At 39.5% G+C, this 22724-nt stretch overlaps 2 protein-coding genes across 2 annotated transcripts; both read left to right on the plus strand.

The window, feature by feature from the left end:
- Positions 1-59: 59 nt before the first annotated feature.
- ercc8 (excision repair cross-complementation group 8) lies at positions 60-16188 on the plus strand. The gene is made up of 13 exons (XM_038704486.1): positions 60-253; positions 349-434; positions 716-811; positions 1526-1627; positions 4683-4806; positions 5724-5805; positions 6835-6903; positions 6989-7055; positions 7670-7773; positions 8542-8666; positions 9880-10077; positions 14498-14593; positions 15589-16188. The coding sequence occupies exons 2-13, from the start codon at positions 358-360 to the stop codon at positions 15652-15654; spliced, it is 1206 nt and encodes a 401-aa protein (XP_038560414.1). The 5' UTR covers positions 60-253; positions 349-357; the 3' UTR covers positions 15655-16188.
- A 725-nt stretch (positions 16189-16913) lies between these two features.
- Positions 16914-22677, plus strand: elovl7a (ELOVL fatty acid elongase 7a). Its single transcript, XM_038704487.1, has 8 exons — positions 16914-17051; positions 19062-19151; positions 19345-19535; positions 20131-20211; positions 20333-20389; positions 20551-20656; positions 20779-20915; positions 21052-22677. The coding sequence occupies exons 2-8, from the start codon at positions 19088-19090 to the stop codon at positions 21298-21300; spliced, it is 885 nt and encodes a 294-aa protein (XP_038560415.1). The 5' UTR covers positions 16914-17051; positions 19062-19087; the 3' UTR covers positions 21301-22677.
- The last annotated feature ends 47 nt before the right edge of the window (positions 22678-22724 follow it).

Genomic DNA, 22724 nt, shown 5'->3' on the forward strand with positions numbered 1-22724 from the left:
TGATTGGACGGCTGTACTTCACCAGCCAATCATCGTGTCCGTCATACAATGGACATTTCGTTCCAACATGGCGGCCCATTTGTTTTGAGTTGCTGCGAAGCTTGTTGAAATGAATGTAAAATAAACAATAAATTATCAAAGTAACGTACCCTAATAGATTTAAATAGCGGATTTAGCTATTACGGAGCGGTGGGTACAACCATGCCGTGTTGGACGCCCACAAATTCAGTCTGGATCAGAAGTTTACTTCAGTGTAGGTGACATGCTCGCCTTTGAGCTAGGTTCGCTAACGGAAGATGAAATACTAGTCCTGCTTTTTTTTTTTAAAAGACCAGTTTTTTCCTTCAGGTTGAAGCAATGTTGGGATTTTTGACAGCGAGGCAGGCAGGTCTGGATGACCCTCTGCGCCTGAGACGTGCAGAGTCAACGAGAAGGTGAGAGAGAATACAAGCGTGTCTCAAATATAAACAGCATAAAGACGAAAACCAATGACATTACTGCAATCCAGGGGGCATATTCATAGTTAACTAACTCAGACAGCTCATAAAACCTGATTGGCTAACTGATTAGTCTAGTAATGGTTTCATTATTTAGCGTGTATTTGATGTCTGTTTCCTTTGCGGTGTCTTTTCCACTATTCTATCTTATTTTTATCAACAGCTTGGGCTTGAAAGGTGTGAAATGAATTTATCGAGTGTCCCCTTTCTGTACAAAGGGTCCTCAGTCTGAAGTTGAATCCTGACAGAGACGTGGACAGAGTCCATGGAAACGGCATCAATACCATTGACATTGAAGCAGTAGAGGGCCGATAGTAAGTCCAATTTGCTATTTACTGATTTATAAATCACTACTTTAAAATCCCCTTGTGCAACTGTTGTACTGTTCCTATCCTGCACAAAATGTTGTGATAAGAGCCCTGTACAATATAGATTAATTGAGACTTGGCTTGGGAACCGGAGGGCCACCGGTTTGAGTTCAGCATGGGCCACTGCCAAAGATGCCCCTAAGCAAGGCCCTGAACCCCGGCCGCTGCACAATGGCTGCCTACTCCTAATAGGGGTGGGAATCTCTGGGCACCTCACGTTTCGATTCCATTATGATTCAGAAGGCTGCGATGCAATTACAAAACGATTCTTGATGCATAATTTTTTTTTCTGTACAGGATCTCTGGATAATTACTAAGCATTTAATTTGCGCATTAAAATCCAAAAGAAACATCTCCTAATTAGCTTAAAAGGACTAGTTTGCATACCAAATTTACTAGAGTCTAGCTAGCGCTTCGCCCACCCCTAGTTTCTGATTAGGATGGGCTAAATGCAGAGAACAAATTTTGCCTTCTTTGTACTGTGTATAATTGTATGCCACATAAACATTGACAATTATTATTATTGTTCTTAAATATTTGTTCCAGTCACTTAGGGTAAGCCAGATCTTTCTGTGAAAAGTTTTATATAGACAACTGCTAGCAGTCATATGTTTGTAGAAAAAAAGTAATCTATCTGTGTCAACTCTTTCTGTTGATTAGCATGTTGTCTGGCGGAGCAGATGGCGTTATCGTCATCTATGACCTGGAGAACTACACTGGAAAACCACAGTACACCTGCAAGGCAGTCTGCACAGTGGGCAGGTCAGTGTTACTCGATTTACTCAATCTGTCCACTAGAGGGTAGCACTGCATTAAGTTCTCCCAGTACCACGTCTTTCTAAGCTTGTTCACATCCATGTCTTTTAGGCCATGTACCATAACAAGTGAATGTTTCTTCCTTCATTTGTTACTCAGGCCTGGTTTTTTAATGGTGATGTAAACACAAACATCCCACTAAACCTTATTTTGTGCACTTTTTAAAAATGTATTTATTATTTTACCCATATTTAACCAGGTAAGACCCGTTGAGATCAGTGATCCCCTTTACAGAAGCATAAAAAAAGATTACAGACAACAATTCCACAAGAAACATACAAGATACATATTTACCCATCAAATAATTTAGATTAATTAATTTTGACACACAGTGACAAGTACCAACCGAGTCATTCATCATTGTACTTATAAGTGGTTTAAAATCCAATATAGAGACCAGTTCTCACTTTAATACATGGTTCTGATTTTGATGCAGATCTAAAACTAAAAGTAAACACATTCTGATATGGCAGGTCAGACTGAAGTCACATTACCAGAAATGTGACCTCAGTCTGAATCTAACTATCATTCATGCACCTATATAGTTGAGCAGGGCTATAGGAGAATGCAGCATAAAGGTTTGTGTTGTACTGTATTTTTGTTTTGAACATAATTCAAGATTGCACATCACTGAAGAGTTAAAGCAAGAATCTGCGTCAGCAAAGTTTTGTATTACATTTTAGTTACATTTTTTATTTTGATACCAAGAGAAAATAGTTGCTGTGATGTGCAAAGTAAACTATGGCGTTTAAGGGTGGAGTGTATGACAATGACAGAGAGCTGACCTGTACTACATAGTGTAAGAACAAGATGAAAAAAAGAAGCAGCGACAATAAAAATGACAACAAATATCATTATTGCCATAATCAAGGTCGCCACCATACTACGATCTCTACTGTCACCTTATAAAACCATAAGGCAGTGCAGAGGTGCACGCCAGGAGTGTCCCTTAGTCCAGGCCCCAAGCAGCAGAGAGAGCTCCATCGGAAGGCTTTAAAGCAGGGTCAACCTTGACATTCTTTTTATTAGTTAATTTTATTATTGTTGTTTAACTTTTTAAGTGAGGGCTCAACGAAGTGTCACTTTCTTGGATTGCCCTCAGACCCATAGGAGGAGGCTTGCTCGCTGCAGGTGCCACCCTGTTATCTCGTTTGAACCACTCTCAGGCCATTCAGGAGAGAACCCGGCCATCAGTTATCATGTTTTCCTTTCATTTCTTTCCTCTTTTGGGAAACCCCATGGCTGTCATATCCAGTTTGTCAGTCTGACTCTATGAAGCTGCCAGCAATGCCCACCATGCCACGCCTCTGTGTCTTAAATGTGTAGGAGAAGAATTCTCTTTAGGATTTTAGTGTTTGGACAAAACTAGCAACCTAAAGACGTGACACGATTTGGTCAAAATTCCCTGAACAAACAATGCAAATAAATTATCTAATTAATGAACAATGACAATTATAGCAGCCCTAGTAAGTGTGTTTACACGCGCTCATGAGTACAACGTGCCATGCATGAGTATGTGTATCCAAGTTGATGTGTGATGTCTCGTACTGTTGTGCTTGTAGGAATGTACGTGGCACTAGTCCAACCTTGTTTCCACCTTTAGAGAAGCACAACAATAGGAACCATCTTGCCTTGAAAATTGTCATGTTGTCATTACGGAAAGAAGTGTTTTTTTTTTCCCATTGATGTGCATTTTAAAATTAGGTCGGTCCACCAATTTCCAGTTCAGAGGAATTGTTTTCTTGGTGACAGTTAGAGAAATAAGCAACATTTTCTTGTACTTATTTAATTGTTTTAATTTATTTCAAATTGAAATTGTTTTAATTTAAGATGAGATGCACCATCTCGTTTTCCTCATTTAAACAAAAACTAAATACATAAATAATGATAATAAATATTAAACTAAATGACACAAAACAATCAACATTGTAACATCAACTAGAACACACACATAAGCTCTCTCCCACAATCCCAAACCACACACGCTACATCTCTGTTCCAAAAGATTCATGAGAAATAAAATAAACACTGCCAGAAAAACCATGTCAAATTACTGTGTCTACCTATAAACTTCAAGTAAAAACAATCAAAAACAAGAACAAGTACAGTCTTGTAGTCATGAAAAGAAGTATTCAATCTGAGTACGTAAGGCAAATTATTCCAGTCTAATGGTGTACTACAGTACTTGATTATAATGCTGTTTTGTCACACATTTGACCTTCATCAAAAAATTGCAGCTTCTGCGATTTGGAATATATTTTGATTCATTGTGCAGCCGTACTTAAGAGCACGTCTCCTAATTTGTCTGCTAATTTCTTTAAAGATTCTAGGCACCGTAAAAAATGTGAGTATGATGATCTAAATGGAACAAAAAACTGCTAAATAAAAATGATAGACAGAGTAAATGCATTTGAAAACAAAGAGCAGCCAGTGAAAATGTTAAGAGTATAGTGGTAAACAGTTAAGTGGATCATTCAGGAAACAATGATACATGCAATAAGGGCACTTCAAGACAAAGCTACAGATATTATTGTAAACAGCATTTGTGTTTGAGAGTTTTTTTTGGTAAATGATATTCCCAAATCTATAATGGGAAATAAAACCTGTAAGACAATCTGTTTTCTTACTTGGAGAGTAAAACAATTATTGACCGATAGTAGGATAGTATTCTGGCATTTGTTTTATTTATAATAAAATCAATACAGTATGAGGCCTAAAAGAAATTCCAGACTCAATCCAAAGTCCCAAATATTTAAATGTGTCAACTTTATTAAATGGAGATCCATCAGTAAAATGAATAGCCAATACAACAGAAGAATGATTTCAATTGTATCTAGTGCCAAACCGCATACTACAATACTTGTTTAATATGAGATTGTTATTTAAAAAACATTTTTGAATAAGCGAAAATACTAAGTGAAGTGGTCGGCAGACCCAGAGTGCAGGAAAAAAAATATCTGTTGTGCCCATTGTGATATGACTTTATTTTTTTGTAATTTAGGTCCAGCCAGTATGTTCACAAATTCAGCGTGGAGACAGTCCAGTGGTATCCTTATGACACAGGCATGTTCGTCTCCAGTTCCTTTGACAAGACCATGAAAGTCTGGGACACTGAGACACTAAAGGTAGGGATGTTAAATGTGATAAACATTGAGTGACCACTTTATTAAGTACACCTTCCCCCGTGCGCAGTGTGGAAATTGAGATGGACAAAATCAGAAAGACCTTTCAATATGATGCTGTATTGGAGATTGGTTTATGAAGTAACTAGCTTACATTTGTTTTCTTATAGTTCCACCACCCTTTCTCTCTTTTTGCTCTTTTCACTATCTCTTCCCCTTTTCTTTCTTCTTTTCTGCTTCATGCTTGCTACCTTTCTATGCCACATAGTCCCATGTGGCAGGCCCTGAGCTGTGCTAGAGTTACACTGGCATCACGGTTACCTCAAAAGGTCAGGGAAAGGACACAAAATAACCCACAGACCTTTCATTTGTTTTGCTCTGTGAGTTTCTGTCCCACATACGCACACACACGCCCATAACTATTACATTATTTATTGTTGTGTATTTGCACATGGGTGGGCACGTAGTGTATTTGTATGTGTGGTATTTTTATGGAAACAGAGCCCCCTCTGTCTGTGTGTGTGTGTGTGTGTGTGTGTGTGTGTGTGTGCGCGCCCGTCCATTGGCAGAGTCCATGCCGGCGCTGGCACACACTGACAGATGGGGCACAGAGAGGCTTTTTATATTTGCTGAAGAATTTGCATTGTAACCACCACTGCAGTCCGGTGAGCTGCCTTCTGAGCTGCTGTGCCCTCATCTCTGCTCGCTTTTATTTTTACCTAATGCAACCATGCACTGTGTTGAATTTATACTACAGCCGAACTTAAGGCCATGGCTTTATTTAAGGTCACAGCTGTATATTTTATCATAAAATTAAGATGCTCATTTAGCATACACACACAAGCACTAAACATACTGATAGCTGAGTTTCTGCCATAACTTACTGACCCTCTCTTTCTCTTACTTTTTTGATTCTTCAGCCTGCTGAAGTCTTTCTGTTTGAGGGCAATGTCTACAGCCACCACCTGTCCCCCATTGCCAGGAAACACAGTCTCATTGCAGGTGTGTGTATGTGAGAATGCGGTCACTGTTTTTAGTGATCCCAGTGACACAGAACAAACCACTTGGAGTACCTGTTGGCATTTCTATCATTGTGTGATGAAAAACATCGACATAAATCTCATTAATTACCCTGTCTGTCAGTTTGTTTCTCCAAGCAGTGTACTCCATCTTTCCCCACAACACACTGCAGACACTGCACCTACCCTGTACCTGAGTTTTTAACCCAGGTTACATAGAGATCTATATGCACCTAGAGGGGACAGAAGCTGGTAACAAAGAAATTCAGGTTCAGAGACATAGATTTCTGTCGTGAAACAAAACTTAGGAATCTTGTTGTGACCTCACAGTTTCACCAGGCAGGACCAACAGGTTCACGTATGCCTGAGTATGTGTTCATAAATGTGCACACGGGTCCTCCCTGTCGCACACAATCCCTCTGACACGCCTGTTTCTGAGCCGGAAACAGTGTCTGTTTTTTTTTGTTTTTTTTGTGTCCTTCCCTCTCAGAGGTATTACAGGTGCCTGTCAAACAAGTTGCAAACCTCCCTTCAGTTTTCAGTTTTACCCAGGAAGACACTTTTAAGGGAATCTGTTCTTAAAAGCACTAGTAGCTCATGAATTCTGCATTGGGCTGTTTAGATTTTTTTGACACCCCCAATTAGCTTCTTTGTTCTGTTACACTTCTAAATAAACCATCTTGCCCTCCTCCTATGTATACATGCTGGGTGTGTTCGCTCACCTTTATCAGAAGTTCATATCAGTGAGTTTTCATATTTACCACACCTTATCTGCTGAGAATAAGGTATTCTAGATGTTACCTTTCTGAAGCACCTCTCCTTTGTACACACTTTGTCGCAGATTATACTCACAATCTGTAAACAGTGACAATATCGATAAGTAGGAATGTACTATTGTAAAAAAGTTTAACTTGTAATTCACTTCTTAAGTGTTTTTAAACAAGGAAATATTGGCAGCCTTTTAAGTCTCCTCCCTCAACTGTTCCTTTGTCTCTGTGTTGTTTTTTTTTAGTTGGCACCAAAAACCCTAAAATCCAGCTGTGCGACTTGAACTCTGGTTCACGGATACATGTTCTTCAGGGTTAGTGAACTAGACCACAAATACACACACTTACATTTTACTGCTGTTTACTCACACACACAAATTTTACCTTTCCCCCCTCTAGGTCACAGAGCAGAGGTCCTGTCTGTGCGGTGGTCGCCCAGATATGAGCACATCTTAGCCACTGCCAGGTAGGCCCTGGTAACTGCCGCAGTTTTTCTGTGGAGATTCACTATCTAAAAACCATTCACCCAGCTTTCCCTCGGAGCCACATCAAAGAATAATGCCAGTTACAGGACAATCCTCACCATGCTGTGTCCCAGCAGGTCTTGTCATCTCCGTTCCCGCCCATCTGGCCACATTGCAACACGGAGTCAAGGATAATGCCACCACATCGCTAGTAGCCCTGTCAGTATAGCATATGGTAGATACAGTCCCCACCTGTTTTATGCAACATTAGACCTGCTAATTAACCAGTTGGGATCAGTGTGCTGCTTTCCCTGTGGACTGTAAGTGATTTTTAAAAAACAACTGGAACAGAGAGGCACTCGGAGAAGTGTATGATGTTCTGTTATGGTGCTGCATGTTAATCCCCAACAGAAAACTGACCTTTAAAGACAAACACTGGCTTACACACACTACTGTATATGAAGCAGTGCATCAGTTGGAGCATGTATTGTACCTGTAAATCCCTGTATGGTACGGAGTAGGATAATCAAACGTATCCTCATTTTATAGGAATATATTTACAGTTATTCACCAGGAGAGTATACAACTGAATTAATGGCCTCATTTTCCTTCTAAGTGCAGACAGCAAAGTGAAAGTATGGGACGTGCGTCGGGCTTCTGGGTGTCTCTTCACTCTGGACCAGCACAATGGAGACAAGTCAAAAGCATCCTCTGAGGCAGGTACTGTTACCTCTCCCCTTTCCTTTCTTTTCCACTGTCTTTTTCCTCATTTACCCTGAGTGGGTGGGGCTCTTTGTAGACATAATAGCCTTTTGAAGGAATAAAAGAGGCATTGAATCAGGCATCAGGACAGAAATTTGTGTCAGACGGGCCCCTTGGGGTGTAATTGGCAGGGTAAATCTTTGGGGGTTTTACTTCCTGTCATACATTTCTCCTGCCTCATCTATATCAATCTACTGATCACTGTCCAAGACGTCCCTTAAGCAACCTCACGATATGGCATATACCTTACTGTGATGCTGCACAGACATACTACATACATACAATAAGAGGAGAGGTGCACATCACTCCTGTGTCTTGAAGTACAAACTGAAGAACGTTAGGGGCTCACATTGATCTAGAGCCACAGCATGAACCTTCCTGGTAACTGGTGCTTATAATGATTCATTTGAAAGCTAAGCTAATTTTCTTTTAAAAGTTAGTTCTACAGCAACATTTTCCTCCTCTCTGCTGTGATGTCTCATAAATTTCAGGTAAACATAACTGAGTATGTCTCCCAGGGTAGAGGTCAACATTCTGCCCATACTATACCATACTATTTTTTTCTTTTCTTTCCTGAAGTTTTGTTTGTGTTCAACACACGCACTGAAAGCATGTCATTGATCGCTAGGTATGGGAAGTGATCATGTAGAAAAAATATGCTCTGTGACAAAGATGGAGGAGATATAGATGACACGCATGATATCTGTTTTACCTGTGTTTAACCAGTGAACACAGCTCATAATGGCAGAGTGAATGGCCTGTGCTTTACTGGCGATGGCCTCTACCTCCTCACCACTGGAACTGATGACCGCATGCGACTATGGAATAGTGCCACAGGGGAAAACACACTGGTAAGGTGTGTGTGTGTGTGTGTGAATGGGAGTGAGAGTAAATGCGTTGTCCTCCTAACCTACCTGGATTAACACTTTAGAATATGCAGATGCAGCAGTTCCAGACCCATTTCATTTGCCTTTCCCCAAACTAGATCCTTGAAAGAGGTGTGAAGAACCAATTGAACAAATACCCCAAATGTCCATTGATACCTTCTAGTCTGGTTTTGGAATCTGCTGAAACTGTTCATAATGTGGTCATTGTTGATCTCTGAAATACAGGTTCAACCCGGTTATCTATACTGGATCTCAGTGCTCCTTTTGACACTTGTTTTTAATTTGATTGTACCATTTATAACTGGTTTCTCATCCACCATTCTCAAATATTTAGACATTTAACTGGGGCTGTCTTAGTACTGCGGTAAACATGAATGCCAGATTGAAACTTCTGTATATTACTGTTACAACTCTCTTCAATTTGAGCTGTTTTTCAATTATTTTACCAAAACAATAGCTTGAATTTGATTTAAAATTGTTAAGTTCCAAGAGAGCAAGGTAACTAATTTTCTTTAAGGGCACATGGGAATCAGTAATAGCAATAGTAATTTATTTTCTAAACTGTTTGCTGGTCTCTAAAAATGTTGTATTTGGGAGAGAATCAAGAAAACCGATGGAACTACTAAAAATAATTATTCCTGTCAGGAATGATGTGACTAAGTGATGATGTTATTATGTAACTAAACCCAAGCACTGGGCTCTCACACACACTCCTGTTCTAATTTCCTGCTCTGCTGTCTCAGGCTGCGGTTGCCATGGTGGGCATCTTTCCATCTTCTGACTGTAGCATAAGACAACTAGTAACTTAAAGGGTGGATGACCTTCTCTCCTGGGCAAATCAGAATTGTTGTTTTACAGTATGGGATGTAAAAGTAAATGCATTCTACAACTCAAACCTTTTTGACAGACATGAATTAAGCCTAGTAATTGTACAACATCAAGGTGAAGCATTTTGCTCGTTTATACCTGTTTGTCTTGAATTCTCTCAGCAAGTCCTGGAAAAGTCTTAGAATGTCTAAAATCTAAATGGAAAAGTTGGTATAACCATATTGTTGTAACAAAAAAGAGTCTGTATTATCTGTTTCAAAAAAGGACAATGCTTCGTTCATTCAGGAAACCGTTTCATGTAGTAGTTTGTATATTATAACCGTGTGTGCCTTCACTTTTTATCCCTCAGGTAAATTACGGGAAGGTCTCCAACGAGAGCCGTAAAAGGCTGCAGTTCACGGTGTCGCGTGGCTGCAGCCCAGAATTTGTGTTTGTGCCATGTGGCAGCTCAGTGGCGATGTACGCCATCCACACCGGAGAGCTGGTCACTATGCTCAGGGGTCACTACAACAACGTCGACTGCTGCGAGTTCCACCCAGACTACCAGGTGAGACACACCCAGGTGGTGGCTGTTCCCTGCACCTGGTCAACGTACCCATCTAGCTGCACTGATGCCTTTGTTTGTATTTCCATCTATTAATGTTTGCTCTGACAGTCAGGCCTTGTTGGTCTCATGCACGCTTAGAGAATTCACTTTCTCTCTGTCCAGCGTTAAATTTGCAATTTTTACCATGGCAGTAATAAATAAGCCGATAACATTGTTATGTCAACATTTCCTGAGCTGCTGTACAAATGCAAATGCAGGCATTCCCCATGTATGACCTAAGTTGGTGCTCTCAGCCTAAATGTCGACTCTGACTGTGTTATTCTCAGAAGGCACATGATGAAAGTTCAACCGCACGAAAGCAATGCCATCTCCTTTATCTCTCCTTTATCTGAGTCAAATATAGATGTTACTTTAGTTTCACTATCATCTGTAGCGTACAATACTCTGCTTGTGCTTCTTGGCATTTGAGGATTAAAGGATGGGGTTGTCAGAAAGCCAGTGGGACCTCAAAGAAAAGTTTACTATTTCATTCATTAATGTAATGTGGAGTTACTGAGTTCCCCTTGCTACACAGCAAATTGCCTGATTGAAGCTACTATTTATACCAAGAATTTATTGAAGGTTTTCTCATTTTTTTTTTATATAAAACAACAAAACTCACACAAGGCACATAGGTATGGAGAAATAAAAACAACAAAACAAAAAAAAAACATAAATTACAATACAAACAAAACAATATTAATATATGATAATCGTATTCAAAAACCCCAATACACATTGGCCTATTTGTAAATAGTATCTTAGGCTTCGATATATCAGTCCATGAATAGACATTTCACCATCAGCTTAAAAAAAGAAATTGAATACACACACACAAAAAAAAATTCAATTCAGGTTGTCATCAATCCATCCATATCGTTTCTCTCAAGGAAAATATAAAAGATGTCCCAAATCTTCCAAAACTTATCAAGCCTGTTTTTTGCAGTGTTACTGATCTTTTCCAAAACCATGTAAAATGTCATTCCCTTTAGCCATTGTGAAGTGGTACAGGGTGTATCTGAGTTCCATGAGGAAGCTATATATCGCTTGGCTTCCAAAAAGCAAATATTAAGTAGAGATCTTACTTTTTGGGAGGCGTTAAAGCCATCCGGTGTAATAAACATAATTTAGGATTGACAGGCACCACTTCATCAATGATTTGTCTTGCTAGATATGAGATTTTTCTCCAGAATGCGAGTATCTGTGGGCATTCCCACATACAGTGAAAGAGTGTCCCCTTTTGATCCTTGCATTTGAGGCAGGTGTCAGGTATGTTGGGATTAAAGTGGTGAAACTTAGATGGGGTTTTTATATATATATATATATATATATATATATATATATATATATATATATATATATATATATATATATATATATATATATATATATATATATATATATATATATATATATATATATATATATATATATATATATATATATATATATATATATATATATATATATATATATATATATATATAATTAGTCTACTTATCTATTAGTCTACTTATCTATTTATATTGTAATAATTTGGAATTTATATTAATAGATTGAGATTGTGCTACAGAGCATGCTTCTGACTACTCCTCCTCTGTTAAGTTGTCATGCAGATCTGTCCTCCATGCTTCTAGCGTGTTTTGTGAAGATTCTTTAGACTTGCTTTCAAAGAGCTTGTACAGTAAGGAAACCTGTCCCCTGGAGTATAGAAATTTTAAAGTGTAATCTTCTAAAGTGGATCTGGGGGGCATTGTCAAACTATTACTTTGTCTGGACAAGATAAAGCTTCTAAGTTGCAAATATTTAAAGAAATGTTTTGTAGGAATTCCATACCTAGTTTTAAGTTCCTGAAATGAACTAAAGATCAAGTTTTCATTGTAAAGGTCAGCGACTTTGGCTATTCCCTGGGATGCCCAGGCTTTAAACCCTGGGTCTGCTCTACCAGGTTGAAAGTCATCATTGCCATAAATCGGAGTAAACAGAGATATGGTTGTATTTTCTCCCAGGAATGCCAGCGAGTTGTGCCAAACATTTAAAGTGTTTTTTAGAAAGGGGTTTTTGGTCTTTTTGATTAGTATAGTTTTGTTTGCAGAATTTATGTAGAGATTTATGTCAATTAAGTGTGACTTTATAGAGACCCATGCAGGGGGATGATTCTTCATCAAAATAAAACATTCCTGCCCTAATTTGAGCAGCCTGGTAATACCACTCATGGTTAGGTACCTGTAGCCCTCCCCTTTCATATGGTAAGTATAATAAAGAGAGCCTTAATCTCGGGCGTTTGTTGTTTCATGTAAAGTTTTTAAAAAGCTTTTTAAGTAACTGAAAGAACAAAGGTGGGGGAGCCAAAGGAATGGATTGAAAAAGATATAAAAACTTTGGTAAAATTGCCATCTTCAGAACATTTATGCGCCCAATCGTAGAAATGGGTAGATTTGTCCACCTATTAATAAGGTGTGTAACCTTATCTGTCAAGGTGTTATAATTGCTTGGTACAATTTTGTCAATAGTAGGGGCAAAGTTAACACCTAAGTAGGAGAAACCTTCTTGAGAAACCAAAAAAGTATGAAATGGAGGAGCTTGTCTGTCCTTTTTATCTAGGAAGAGTATTACTGATTTGGAGTAGTTTATTTTGTAACCTGCAAACGTCCCAGGTCAAGTATAATGGGTAGAGTCTGCTTCAGATTGAAGCAAAGCAAAATAATATCGTCAGCATACAGAGCTATGCGATGCCTTTATAGTTGGCACTCTCACGGACTACCATGGCCAGTGGTTCGATTGCTGAAGTGAATAACAAAGGGGAGAGTGGGCAGCCCTGCCTTGTTCCCCTGTGTAGTTTAAATGGTGTAGATGATAACCCGTTCGACAATACTACCGCCTGGGGATCAGCGTAGATTGAAGCTACTGTTAAGGCTTTTATTGCAAAACAGCAACGGAACAAATGTACAAACACCCAGGCAATACGAGGTTCAGCATTGCGAGAATATACAGATTTTTATGGGGTTAATTACTAAATATCAGTGGAAAGGGAGCTTCATTTTTTTTGATGACCATGTTAGTTTTATTTTGTTGTTAATTTTACAATAGACATGCCAATTCAGCGGTTGGCCAAATACTGACATAACAGTAATGTCTGACTAAAACAAACTTTATCAAGACTAGTGCAGTGCCCATTTGGGTCCTGAGCAATACACTTGCCTTCTCATAGTTGCATCCCCTAGCAATGCTAGAATTTGTATATACTTGTCAGGTACGGATATTTGGGTGCAAAAGCCCCCACAAACATTTTATGAACTCACTGAAGTCAAAGCCCCATCCACCGTCCATGGACATGGCCCATTTTGTATATACCAAAAATAGTGCGACTTCAGGTGATGTTGTTCCCCAGAGCGAGCAGGCACACAGCATCCCGAGTACGTAGAGCATTATCGAGGTCTCCAAACGCAGCGCTGTTGCATCTCTTCCAGGCATGTTCCCAACTCCATCGACAAAATATTTGACTAACAACAAAGACAAACTACATAAAGGAAAAGATTAATCAAACATCATGTTACTAAATTGGCAAATTACTTTTGTTATTACACTTACTGGTGTCACAACTTTGCATGTATCCAATTATATTGTATTAGACTACTATAGACTACATAACACACTTTTACATGTCACCTCTTTCTCCTTGGTGGAGACATTTGTCAGGAAACACATTCTTGTGCTAAATCCTGCTGATTTGAAATACAATTTGGCAAACAACCAGCACATTCTTACCAGGGCTTGCACCTGGAATATTCCAAAAAAAGTCCACATGGCAGGCATTTGAAGCAATTTCATACTAGAAGTGGGAATAACTCTGCAATACTTTGGTTAATCATCCTCAAACTTCATATGGCTATTGAAGGAACATTCCCGCTCTATGTGTCATGTGGCATTTACGATACATAGTTACAACGCCACTTACATTCAAAGAGCTATATTGCATTTTAACTTTAACCACACCCTCGTTATTGGCCAATCTCAACATCCGGTGTCATACACAGACTTTGCTTGTGTAACACAGGAATGCTGTTCGGCTGCTTGTCACTCTTGAGAGTTCCAGAAATGGAGGTCTTTCTTTTCTCTTCTCTTGTCTGATGTAATGACACAGATGTGACCCACAGCAACGAGAATGTGTCCCATGAGTTCCATTTGTGTTGCGTGGACAGCTAATTTATTAGTTTACTCCTGGTTGTTAACGCTGGTTTCCCCCTGGTGCTGATGCCCATGTTTGGAATTGCTTTAGGGTGAAGGTTATGCGGCAACAGCAGTTCTTTTTCCATTTCCTGCAACAGTGTGTGAATCAATCTATCAGAACTGAGGTGTCTTTGTGCTTCTTTATATGCAGGAGTTGTATAGCGGAGGTAAAGATTGTAACGTCCTGGCGTGGGTTCCTGTCCTTCGTGCCTCAGACGTGGAAGAAGAGTCAAACAGTGCAAATAAGGTACACGTTCTAACAATAGGACATAAGACGTGTAACAGATGAACTCTATTTTAAGCGTTTTTATGTCACTTTGTTGTATTCCAGTGCCCACAGTAAGAATTTAATGACTCTCTTAAAGTGTGAACATGATAATTAATTGATGTCTTTTAAACATTTATGGCATAAGTGAGATAATGGACAGATGACACATGATGAACACAATAACGCAATAAAAACTACAAACACATTAGCCCTCTTTCCTGCTTTTTCTACATTGTAGTAGTGCTTATTGTGAAAGACATGTCATAGTGGGTGTAATTCAGGTAACAGGAAAGGTATGACAGGTCATGCTGGGGGTCCTTAGTAGACCCTACAAGTGTATGTTCACTGACCTTCCAGCTCTAGTTCTTGGCCCCTGTCTCTCTCCTAGTCAGGGTGATGACAGCTAAAATGATACGGGTGACGTAGTTCAGGCATCAGGCTAGCAGATATTGGTGTTCTCTGGGAATGTTCTCTTATATGTTTACAAGAACCTACTGGCTCCGCAGTTTAGAGTGCAAATCACTTTACTTCAGCATGACATAGGTAAAGAATTTGAGTTCTGGTTTAGGCCAGTTAAAGAAGACTCCATAGAGAAAACCTATAGGCAGTATGTGGACCAGGAGGTGTCCTTTAGATTTGGTGTTGGCATTGCATGTGTCCACACGTTGGATGCTGGCACTGTATGTCCTCGGCAGGGCTCAGTAAACAAATGCTGTGTAAGTCAGTTTCCGTAGCGTCTTCCTCACACCTGAACCCGGCTCACTTTTTTTCACAACACTTATGTAATAACAAATGGCTCCCCATCACCTGTCTTTTTCCCGTTTAACTAGTTTAACTACATTTATCCGCTGAACTCCACAATAGCTGTCATATACAAATAGTTGTTGGGCAAATGTGCACATGTTGTATATCATGTGAAGAAGAGTATCTTAATTCAGATGTGATGCTGAGCTGAATGTCTTGATTCCTTACAGGGTGCTGCTGGCCAGTCTTCAGTGAACCCTGCCTTACAGGATGCATGGAGCAGTGATGAAGATTAATTCTGATGTTTTGTATGTGTGAGCAAAGTACACGTTGAGGCATCTGACCATGCAAATGAGCACACACCCTCCACGATTAGCTTGTAAAAAAAATGATCGATGATGTTAATGGGTTTAGGGAAATTTCTCCTGTTTCATCACTGCGGGCAAAGATGAAGGCCTTAAAAATGGAATTGAAATGTGTAAACAATTGTACAACAATGTTATGAATGTTTGGGGTTTTTTATATATTTGTTATAGCATTGTTATTGTTTTGCTATTTTTATTTTTTTTATTGGAATGTAAAACCAACACGGTCCTTGGTATCCAGCAAGTGTCATGTTGCTGAAGTCCCCTTAACCTGTTGCAAAGCAATTTTGTATTTTCAGTAATTAATTGTAGTCATGGGGGATGTCTGCCAATGTTTGTGCAAATTCAAATGCATTGACCGTTTACAGATGCTGAATAGTTTAGACAATGTGTAGTACTTATGTAAGATTTTGGTTAAAGGGACATTAAAGTGTTTAGAGAGGAAGATGTGCAAGAGTTTAAAAAGGTGTGGTGTCTCTCTTAATGTTTATGTGCTTCTGCAACCAAGTTGACAAGATACATAAGTCTCACATGGGAGGGACTGGGTATTCAGAGACACACCGTGTCTTGTTGTCATTCTTGACATGCTTTGCATTTGTTTTTAAGTTCTACTGCCAGCACTTGCTGAAACTTAGCAGGAAGGAGTGATACTGAAACCTTTCTGTCTGACCTCTCCCCCTTTCACAGTTTTACATATTGTGATGTGGACACCTGGAACCCAAATGACCCCTCCCTAAACCCACTAATAACATAAACACAGTACAGTGATCAACATAGCCATTATTTCTTGGTAATGATCCAGAGATTTTGAATATGAAAACACTATTTATGTCTTGTCTCTTATTATCATATAATGTAGCAGTCAGCTCTTTCACCCAAATTACCTGAAGTGTCTTGAATTGTACAGTTTTTCACTTGGCTGCCTCTTGTCTAACATTAAAAGCACTGGGGATGCTACCTCTTCACCTGCTTGTGTAATCTTGCTGAGGTTATGGAAAAACGCATCAATAAGCTCCTTTTTCTGTGCTGAAACCGATGATTAATTGCGCCTGAAGAGGATTTACTGTATTGTTAACAAAGACTCGTTGGTGATGTATCGCTCGAGATCGAACTTGTATCTTGTCCAATCAGCGAACGAGGAGGCGTCATTGGGAGGGCAGACCCCGCCCTCCGATGGAGCAAAAGGAAGGACAGCAGCGGGCTGTGTCAGCGATTGAGCAGAGCTGGAGGCACACCTGTTGGTGAGGTGCAGGTGAGCCGGGGGGGATTGGCTATAGACAACTTTGCAGACTAAGGATTTTAGTTGAGCAGCAGCAGCAGCGCTAAAGGTTAGTAATTTACTTTTAAAAAATAAAAATGAATTTAAGTTAAGTGAAATGACTCAAAATACTGAATCTTACTAAATCTGCATATTGAAGAAGAAAAATCTGTGAACGTGAGTCGACACATTATTAAAACACTTCTTGTCGCTGTAAATTGGATGGTGGTTTGTAGGACTGGGTTTTCATTAATTGTCACCTGGTCCTCGTCAACTCGGCCTCTTGATGAGGATTATAGCGATACTGGTGTGTACAATTAACTGGCATTAGCTGAAACTAAGTGTTTATTCCGATTTTGATGCCTTCAGTGGTGCACTCTAAATTGAGTGTCTTTTTATATGAGGAAAAACTTGCTTGGAAAAAATTGCTTCTACCCGCAGTGGAATTAACTTGAAAGTGCGAGGAGGCAAGACCGGTTAATGTTCTCAGATGAAATGGAGAAAATGTTTTATGAATTGTGATAATGGCCAAATTTGGAAGTCAATCCATTAATTTATTTGATTAGACCAATTTGATGTATGACATGACTGCGTCTTGTGTTTTTAATACAAAGATGTGTTCAGTATTGTGGCATTTTATTTATATTTTTTTAACCTGTTTGTGTGGCTATGCAACACTTGAGTAAGTCTGCCTCAGTTATTGAATAACTCTGAACGTTGATGTAGTACCACATCTCCCTCAAATGTGGATGAAGGATTAGCCATGGTAATTAGCAGCCCCTGACTATAACGTTATTTGGCGTGTGGAGGCTTGCCTTGTCTTCATTAGTGTAGAGACTCCAGACAGCAATAATTTTTTTTTTTTTTTTGAACAATAACCCCAATGACTTATCCATGCCCTGTTTCATTCAAGTAGACACACCTTGAAAACCTGTCATGTAAGGTTGTTCCTCATGCTCACTTTGCAAACATGTGGTTGGGTTTATTTTTTTCGTTTATTTTTTTTAACTACTCACTGCCCCACACAATTTTTATATTTTTCTGGGGGCAGGGAACTCAAACCATTATAGCTTATTGAGAACCTTTTTTTTTTTTTTGTTTTTTTTTTACTTCTGGTTTGTCTAAGAAATGATGTTACCCTTCGCATACTTTTCTGTAATACAAGCAGGTTTGACAAACAAGTCAAGCCAGTCATTACGTACCTTGCCCCACTGGAGCCAGTATCGACCCTGTAACTCTGCCAGGCCTCACCCCATGTCCAGAAACTCTTTAACGTTTGCATTTTATGTAACTGCTTGATTTGAGACTGCAGACTCTGCACACATTTGGAAAATGCTGGCCACTCTTTGACAACATTACAGTGTGACTTAATTGTAAAGCACAGTGCATCAGAGCTGGGTTTCTTGTAAAGCACCTCCATTGAGAAACTATTACGGTCAAGTCTCACTCTGTAGGTTTGTATGATGCCCAGCATGAGTCAAGATGGCGCGCTTTTGTTATGATACACATATCTATAAAAGCATGTAGTACATTGTAACTGGGCAACCAAATCAGCCATGGGTAGATTTTTCTTGAATAAATTGTTACTGTTCTGTGACAACTTAGACACTGACTGTTACTCATTGTACTCCCGGTACAATCTTTGCCTTGTTTGCCTCCGAGGGGCAACAAAAAAGGATGGTCGGGTGCCCCCTCCCCCACCACCAGTGTGCTGTCTTGTGGGTTTTTTTTTTCTTTTCTAAAAATGTACATATACATGGTTCTTGTCTTGTCAGAAACCATTAAACAAATGTGCTGTCAGTGAACGGCACAAGTCGCACTTGTTGTCTTTTGGTTTTACAACTTTTGCAGCATTTGTTTCAAGAGAGACTTCCTTTCTGGGACTTATGAAAGTGGAGGAACTACAGGGTATTAGACTTGACAGTTCTTTAATGTGAAACTTTGCTGTGATTTATTTTTTATATCTTCTGAGAAGGGGGGGACTCATTGTCCTATTTGGTGTATTTAGCAACTTTTGTAAATGTACCTACATTTCAAAAAAATTCTGGCTACCTAACCTCTTGCCTTTTTTCTCTTGTAGGTGAATTGCAAGGACTTTGTTTAACAATGGAATTTGATCACATAAAGTCGTCGGCCGCACTCATTTATGATGAGTTCATCCAAAATGCAGGTGAGTCTTTGAACATTCCAGACGCATTAAGCATTCAAGATGACTCGGTGACATGTCCATTTAAAAACCTACACCATCCTTCTTTTGGGTTTGTTTCTGTATATGAATCCACTTTAAAGTGCTATGCGGCCTCACTTCTCGTGTATTGAACCTCCATTGAGCTCATAAACCTGTCAACATGTTTCTGTTACAGACAGACGGACAGGGTCCTGGTTGCTTATGTCGTCTCCTCTCCCCCAAACGATCATCATCGCAGCGTACATTTACTTTGTCACATCACTGGGGCCACGGATCATGGAGAACCGCAAAGCCTTTGACCTCAAAGGAGTTCTCATTGTGTACAACTTCAGCGTGGTGGCTCTCTCACTCTACATGTGCTATGAAGTGAGTCACCGCGTTTATCTTTTGTCCTGCACCATTGACCTGAAATTTGTGCTGCTGAATCATTCTCTTAATGTGAGCTTCACACAGCAGTAACTCATTTCATACAGTCTTGTGAAATCCTCTAGACTCGGGGGGGGGGTAAAACTGACTATTTGATCTGAGGTTAAACCAGCTTGGCAGGTGTCTTCGTTCCATGCAGTTGTTTCCTCAGAGCTGCATAGCTTCATCATGATTGTCCTGCAACTATCTAGTCGAGACTTACTACTTTTGTCGACGCTTGCCTTTCCAGTACAATCATTTTGGGGTGACGCATTGGATTTTTAGGCGTTGGTTTGTAAATAATGACACTTTGTTCAACCTGTTATCCCAGCTGTGCTCAGTGATTTATTTTTCCCATTAGAATATTTATTTTCTTATAAAACATTACCCTCATACAGTTTAGCTTTTATTGTATGGCAGTCAGACATTAATTTAGTAAGTCTAAAAAGGATGTTAAAAGTGAAGATAAAGTTTTTGAAGGGACATTGATTTATTTTAAACCCCTTCCTAAACCCCCAGTTACTTGTTAATAACTGTACTTTGCCCTGTTCTTTAGTTTGTGATGTCCGGATGGGGAACAGGATACTCCTTTCGCTGTGACCTGGTCGATTACTCCGACTCGCCACAGGCTGTGCGGGTAAGCCACTCATTTTACAGACTGGGATGCCCTGAAGCATCTGACTTGAGTTTTGCAGTGAACATGTGGAGTAGGATCTGTATTTAACAAGCACTAAAATATTCTTCACCATCTCCTCTAGATGGCAGCAACATGCTGGCTTTACTACTTCTCAAAGTTCATTGAGATGTTGGACACAGTAAGTCGCAAAACTATTCTCAAACATAAGAATTGAGTACATAAATGTATTGTATTGCATTTCGGACCACAGTAAATCTATTAGTCAAATCATTACATTAATTTTCAACTACCAGTGTCTCACAGTTTTTTGTGACAAAGGATGCTTGTGTCCCCATACAGATCTTCTTTGTACTGAGGAAGAAGAATAGCCAGGTGACATTTCTTCATGTCTACCATCACTCAATCATGCCTTTCACCTGGTGGTTTGGAGTTCGGTTTGCAGCAGGTAGGATTTCCTTGTCTTTTTAGTTTTTTTTGTTTTTTATTGTAAATTTACAGGAAATGCATTCTATTATGAATTTTCTTGATTTTTGTGGTGGTGGTCCTGACGCGCTCCCTGTTTTTCAGGTGGTCTGGGGACATTCCATGCCCTGCTTAACTGTGTTGTCCATGTTATCATGTACTCATACTATGGCCTGACTGCCATGGGCCCCAGCTACCAGAAGTACTTGTGGTGGAAGAAATATCTCACTACGATTCAGCTGGTATGTCAAGTGATCTATTGCAGGACGACTCATTGTTTTAGTTTTGTGTATCTTGTGTTCTCAAAGCCTACTCTTATGAAGACCTGTGGCAAATAATGGCAACAGAATCAACCCTTCTTTCTTTGTTGCTTCCCAGATCCAGTTTGTTATGGTGACCAGCCACATCTCCCAGTATTTCTTCATAAAAGACTGCCCCTACCAGTTCCCTATCTTCGTCTACATCATCGGCCTGTATGGCCTGATTTTCCTGTTCCTCTTCCTTAACTTCTGGTACCACGCCTACACAAAGGGCAAGAGGCTGCCTAAAGTGCTGCAGGCTCAGACATGGGGACACCACAGCAACGGAGTTATGAATGGAAACGCCAGTCATGAAAAGGATGAGTGACGCAAGCCTCTGCTCATCAAGGGGTTTGGGGGTTGACCTCATTTACGTAAGCAAACCACTGCATTCCGAGATACAACCCCAATTTGTTTGGACTGTATTTTGATTGCTTTTTCTACTTTACACTGCAGAAGACAATCTTTAAATTATGACCAAAGCTCTATTTAAGAGGTTTATTGACTCAAGCTGATGGCATTGTGTTTTTTTAATTCTTTTTGTTTACACTCAAGGTAAAGCCCCAAGTTATGCTATACAAGTGTCCCTCCTTTATCCGCTACATTATGGTTTGGAAAAAATTGTACGTGTCAGAAATTGAGTCCATTATTCACACTGAATGTTGAGATTTGCCTATGGTGAGACTGTAGGACCCTAAACTGTACAATACAGTCCTACTGGGCCTCCCCAAAGCTTCTAATGGTGAGATCGTGTGTTTGTGTTTTTTACTCTTGTGAGTTGATCTTACTTCGCAGACTTTTTAGGAAATCCAGTTTAATTTATACACTGAAAGGTTGTTTATTTCACTTGCCCTAAAATGACGTTGACTGTTCTGAGTTGATTATGGTGTTTAGGCTACACATATCCTGTTAAGGTCTTTAAATGGTTACATGAATGCAGAACAGGGTGTCCTTTTTTTTTTTTTTTTTTTTTTTTTTTTTTTTGGATCACACAGGCATACCCAATTCTCAATGGCTTGAGTCACAACACTGCTGATGGTAGACATCCAGTGAAAAGCATTATGTTTTATACTGTGGAGTCAATGTATTCTCTCTACTTAAATCTCCTATGAAGTGATGGTGTGACTGAGATGCCAGAGAGGGAAGCAGATGAACCACTAGTTCTTGCAGGATTCAGTGCAGAGCTGGCGTCTTACTGAGGCATATTGCAAGTAACACTTACAGGATGCAATATGCACAATCGCATGGATTTCGCTATTCAGCCAGACCACAAGTTTGCCTGTGCTGTGTTTTGTTTTTTTTTTTTTGTTTTTTTTTAAAGTATTTTGCGTCATGTGTTGAAACTCTGTGGCTAACAGGGTCTTCCGATGACCGGAGTCAGGCAGTGCCTTTGGACCGAGGTCTGGAGTAGATTTATATCTGGTTACGATGATCTTAAACTGAAAAGTGAATGTAACTCTGCTCCTCTGGTGACTAGGACACAGGATCACGCTTGACATGGGGGTTGAAGAGTTCCACCATTTTTATTCAGGTGCAATCCCATGTTAACAAAATGTACAGAGGCAGTAAAAACAAATGGGATGAACATTATTTTTCAGTTCATTGTCAAATCCCTTTATACCAATAGTTAATACCCTAAGTTATGTGACATGAAATGTTTGTCTTTTTATGTATTTATATAAAATAAATTACTAGTGTACATGAAGATTGTCTCCGGTTTTTTCTTTCTAGTTTTGTGAGTTGTGCACCTCA

Source organism: Micropterus salmoides, unplaced genomic scaffold, assembly GCF_014851395.1.
Source record: "Micropterus salmoides isolate LMB-PRFRI ecotype aquatic unplaced genomic scaffold, ASM1485139v1 Ms_hic_scaffold_7, whole genome shotgun sequence".
In the NCBI taxonomy this organism is placed as follows: Eukaryota; Metazoa; Chordata; class Actinopteri; order Centrarchiformes; family Centrarchidae; genus Micropterus; species Micropterus salmoides.